The following is a 5,736-nucleotide window of genomic DNA, read 5'->3' on the forward strand; positions in this document are numbered from 1 at the left end:
TCTGTTGTATAGATTGTATAAATCAATTAACATGTATAATATAAACATAATATTAACATAACTTTTTAAATTTTTTAGAAATTTTGATATAATACGTTTTTTATTCATGTAATCTAATAATTTTTCTTAATTTTGTTTACAATACTTGTAAATTAAATATTTAGTTGTATACTTTTATACTTATTTATATTAGATATAAATGTTATCATTTAATCGATGCGTAGAATATATATCGTAATATTTGCATTATTTTCGAAATAAGGAATGATTTAGGCCAGTTTTCACAGTCTGTTCTTATTTTAAGTAATCTCTTAAAATACTAATGTGGCTCTCCGATTGGTTTATGATATCGTAAGACTGTACATAAGATAATCTAAAATATAAGAATCGACTATGAATACCAGCCTTAAACGTGAAGATTGAAGCTTACTTAGGTCGTCCATTATCCTGATCATCCATTGTATCAAAATCTTCGAGACCTTCGTTTTCATCAAGTTGTGCCCATGATTTGAGTTCGTCTCGCGTCAAAGTGGCAATTTTTTTTTCTATAAAAACATGATTTTTATAGTTATTTTCAATTATGTTAAGATAAAAAATATAATAACATAAATAAAAAAACTGATCAGCTTTATTAAATAACAGCTTACCTTCCTCTTGTCTCATTTTTTCTACCTCGTCTTGACTTAAAAAACTGAATATTTTATCTGTAATGTATAAAATTATTGATTTATTTTTTGAAATCGATATCTTATATATAAGCATAAAATATATATAATATTTAAAGTATATGGTGTACATATACACGAAACACACATATATATTCTCACCTGGTTTAGGCGAGGGTTTCAAATGTTCTTCCATGGCACTTTCGAATAACTTCTTTTTATCGCTGACTGACATTTTTGTCAATGGTGGTGTTGGAGATGAAGTTGGAGATTGCTGTGTTTGTAAACATTTCCACAAATAAATATCGATTTATATATTTTTCATATAGAATAATTATAATAATATAATAATCTCAAATAAACAAATTACATATTGCATCCAGTCTCCATAAATACATGCCATAAATAAATAAGATAGATAAGATTAGATTGGATTGCATTAAAGAAATTTGACGCTTTTATTAGTCGAATTTAATGAACAAATTCATTTTTTAGATTATGAGAACTTTGTTCCAGTATACATATATATGTATTAGGTATACACCGGATCAACAAATACCGAATATGGGATATCGGATATCCGGTATTCGCTCAGATATCCGAGAAGACGATTTCTTCGAGTCGGATATCCGATCGGATTCGGAGAAAGTGTCTTCTAAAAAAAAAAAAAAACCTATAAAGAAAAAGATAGTAATTTTTTGCAACAATATATAACATTATAGCATCATAAATATGCATATTTATTTCTAGAATATTTGTATAAGAAAAAAATCAACAATTTAATAATATCAAATTTCAACCGAATAATATTCTCGAATAATGATATCTGACTATCCGATGCATCCTTACAATATATATATATATATATATATATGTAGATATATATGTAGATGTGTGTGTGTGTGTGGGGGGGAGGTGTATGTGTGTGTGTGCGTGTGTGTGTGCATTCTATTAATATATTAATATTATTATCAGTTAACATGCTTTTCAAACCCACCTCAACCTGAACATTTCCAACAGAACGTGCTATCTGTCGCTTGCTAAAAGAAGCCGAAGTATCAAGATTTTCCCAGCATTCGGGAGCAGTTAGAGGTGTTGGAGGAAGTTGGAAACGTGCAGGTGTTTGATAGGAAATAACTTGTGGAAGAGAAGTAGATGCTTCCTGCAATGGCCGATTCGACTGTTCAATTTTAGATAGAGTAGGCTTAACATGGGACGAATAAACGATAGAATCTGAACTCTTTTTTAAAGATGGCGGCAGATCGGCAAATGTAATACTGCGTTTTGGCAAAGATTTTGTTTTCGTTCGAGATGGTAAAGTTTGCATTGAAGTAGAACGTTCAAAATTTGCTGCCTTAGGAAGATCAGGAATTGTAGATGATTTGGACGAAGAAAAATCCTTTGATGTTCCAGATGTCTCATTTGTTCTTGACTGAGTAAATAACATGGAAAATTATATTAATTATTTAATTAGTGGAATACAATTTAAATAAAACAAAATAGTTTATCGTGACGTATTCGATTACATGCAAAACAAACAACAACATATTGCTATTTAATTAATATATATTATAACACAAAATACATATATGCGAATTATTCCAACACCACTCTATTAATCTATAAAACTATAGTTTACAAAATATTTGCTCATTTTTTAATGATAAATCGTTATTTACTTCTTAATAGAAGTTCAGTAAAATTAAATAGTAAAATTAAATATTACTATGAAATATTACTATGATAGATTATTAAATATAAATTTCTTTAAAGTTTGATACTTATACTTTAAAACAGATTTATTTCACAAATGTTACATGTCATACAAAATCTATATAGGATTTAAAGAAGAATTTCAAACTTCTTTGTCCGATCGGCTTTTCTGCTTATGACTGTTATGTGTATGTCTTTCAATTGTACTATTATTGCAATAAATCATGCAACCTGTTGCGCATAATTTATAAACATATAATCGGTATGTTAAACATGTTCTCTTATATTTATTTTTAAAAATTCTGTATTTGTGCCCTATCCATCGTATATATCGATAGTAGTAGTGGAGACTGTTACATGCTTCAAATATTTCAGAATACTTAGCAAGTTTTGTCTCACTATGTTACTTTGCAACCTGAACTATATTTTATATTTTATAGAATAATTTAGAGATGTGTTACATGATTTACATTTGATTTTTAATCATATTTTCTATGATATTAAAAATATATTTGCATCATTCAAATATAAGAACTTTGTATATTTTATTTAGTTTTATTGCTTTATATCTATATACTTTTGTAAAATTTAAATAAATTTAATTAAGCATATAGAAATTTCTGTTTTGAATCTTTGATTTTTATATTCGATCTTCTTAAATAGTTAAGGATAAAAAATAATACATAATTTTGTTTTAAAAAATTTGTAAAAATCGCATTTTATTTATGTGTTGAAATTAAGAGAAAGTATGTACGTAAAAAAATTATTATTTCATTGTTTGATTGTACGAAAATTGTTTCATGGTAAACAGTCTCCTCTACTGTAGGATATTATATGAAACAATGTAATAAATTAGTTTTTTAAGTAAAACTACATTACAGTAAAATAATAAAATCCTAAAAACAGTAAAATCCTTCAATAATATATACATATATGTATATGTATATATATATATATGTGTGTGTGTGTGTGTGTGTGTGTGTGTACACACACACACACACATATCTCTTCTTTTCCTATCTAAATATATAATTATGAAAAAAGTATTTTTATCATAATATTCATATATTTTACAACAGGAATAACTATAACCATTTTCAGAAAACTTCTGTGCATAGGCAGATTATCTTAAAAACATCCAAATTTCATTCCTATTCCGATCAACTGGAAACTTTAACATTAACATCTCTCTAAGTAAATATCTTTAAGTAAATATTAGCTTATTTGATAGTTTGTAATAATATATAAACATCTGGTCCATTAGAGTTATATGAACATATAATGTTTATAGAAAATATATAGATACATTGATTCAAATTTCAATAATGATATGACTTAATTGTAGTACTAATGTACTGTCGAGACTATTAATAAATTTAACTGAGACAAAGGCCAATATTCAACATACGGTCACAATATTGTAACTCTTAACAATTAAAATTAAAAATATTATTTTTCTATCGTTACTAAATTTGTATTTAGAAAGGAATTAATAACAGCATTCTGTAAAGTAAAATTCATCACGTGTTATTTTATCTTTTTAAAACAGTTGGTCTTGATTGATATAAAAATGGTAATAATTGATCAGTTTTAATTATTTCTAGAAATCTAAATTTGGTCTAAATATGCTTATTAAAAGATAAGCATAATTAAAAAATCGATATTTTAAAAAAAGAAAAATTACAGCCAAAATAAAATGCAAGATGTCACGATACTCGCTACATACATATGTAATTATAAATTAATTATATATAATCAATAAAATTTTGTGCATCGAATAATAAGACATATTATATGTTTTTTCAAAACTAACAGTAATATATAGATAACAATTCAACTGCGAAAAATATATCTAATGTGCATATATTTTTCCTGGTTGAATTATAATACATAATACGTACACACACACACACACACACACGCGCGCGCGCGCGCGCGCACACACACACACGCACGCACGCACGCACATGTATGAAACCTACTTTAAAATTATATTATTTCTCTTTAATTTTTCTATAATGCAGTATGATACATTTACTGTTAAAATAAATTTAATATTTGTTTACATTTTACTAACAAAATATGAAATAATTATTGGCAATTTTTATAAATATATTAGGTTGAGACAAAAGTTCGTAATGCTATTTCATTTGAATGTACATAATTTTTAAAAAAATTAGCAATTCTATGAAACTTAAACTTAAAAAATTTATTTTTTTTTGCAGTAGAATGATTTTAATGAAATGAAATCATGAACAATCAAAGTCAAAATGATTCTTTTATTTAATCTACGATAATCTCTGGCCGAAAAAATTTTAAGAAAAAGTACAGAAAAACTACATAGATTGAGACTTGAGATTTAAAAAATTTGAGACAAGATTTAAAAAATTTTTAGTTTTTCGTATTAGGACATAGAGTGACATTGTTTGTTTCGTGATACAAGATGAAAGAATGTTCCGTAAAACTCATAATACAGCATCAGAAAATATCTGGAAATAGCGGAAAATTTCTTGGTTTTCCAAATAAACTCTACGTCTCACTAAGAACATCTATGAATTTTTAGATTCGTAACTAATAATTTCTAAGATCTTGTTTTAATCTATGTAGTTTTTCGTGATTTTTCTCCATCAGAGCCAAAAAATCTTAGCAACATTTTTAAGAAACAATTTAGTAGGAAAAACTTTAAGCTTTCACATTAGAAAATTAAATATTTTCACAAGTTTTTATTGGACCTGTGACAGGTCTACAAAGAGAGATTTTTCATTTTTTCTTGTCTCTATATGTAAAACTTATCATATAATTCACAGAAATTCAAAAATCATAATGATCTTTTAAAATTAAAGATTTTTAATTTAAAAATCCCTTTTTTAAATTTAAATTTCGTTCATTTTTAACAAACATTGTTACAGCTACTTGAATTTTAAAGTTCGCATTGCTATGAACTTTTATTCCAACTCCAATATTGAAAAATATTCTTTTGATCATAAAATATAATAATTATAATAAATACGCACATACGCGCGCGCGCGCGCGCGCGCGCGCGTGTGTGTGTGTGTGTGTGTGTGTGTGTGCGCGCATATGTTTAATCTTTAAAATTGTTTAGTAAATATAGTGACACTGAATAATATATTCAAAAATATGTTTAGAAGACTTATAATACAATATTTGTGCAAAATGTGACAGCAACCATTAAATAAATCATAATTATTTTTTATGTATTCTTATATTATAATTTAAAAAAATAAAATAGATATGTAACATTAAGTATCTAATTAAATTTCATTATTTGAATGACCGAAATATTTACTCTTACATAGTGGAAAAACTAATTAAAAAATTTCTAAAAATTTTCTCTTGT

The 5,736-nt window shown here is 26.0% G+C and overlaps 1 protein-coding gene across 1 annotated transcript in view; it reads right to left on the reverse strand.

Annotated features, from left to right (window-relative positions):
• Positions 1–426: 426 nt before the first annotated feature.
• The window catches only part of LOC105624550 (protein lap4), a 25,135-nt gene continuing 19,825 nt past the window's right edge, over positions 427–5,736 (reverse strand). Inside the window, exons 22-25 of the mRNA XM_012205911.1 lie at positions 1,663–2,097; positions 828–939; positions 648–704; positions 427–545 (exon numbers count right to left, since the gene is read on the reverse strand). Of these exons, the coding sequence (XP_012061301.1) occupies positions 427–545; positions 648–704; positions 828–939; positions 1,663–2,097 (723 nt within the window). The remainder of the gene's footprint in view (positions 546–647; positions 705–827; positions 940–1,662; positions 2,098–5,736) is intronic.

Source organism: Atta cephalotes, assembly GCF_000143395.1.
Source record: "Atta cephalotes unplaced genomic scaffold scaffold00081, whole genome shotgun sequence".
Classification (NCBI taxonomy): Eukaryota; Metazoa; Arthropoda; class Insecta; order Hymenoptera; family Formicidae; genus Atta; species Atta cephalotes.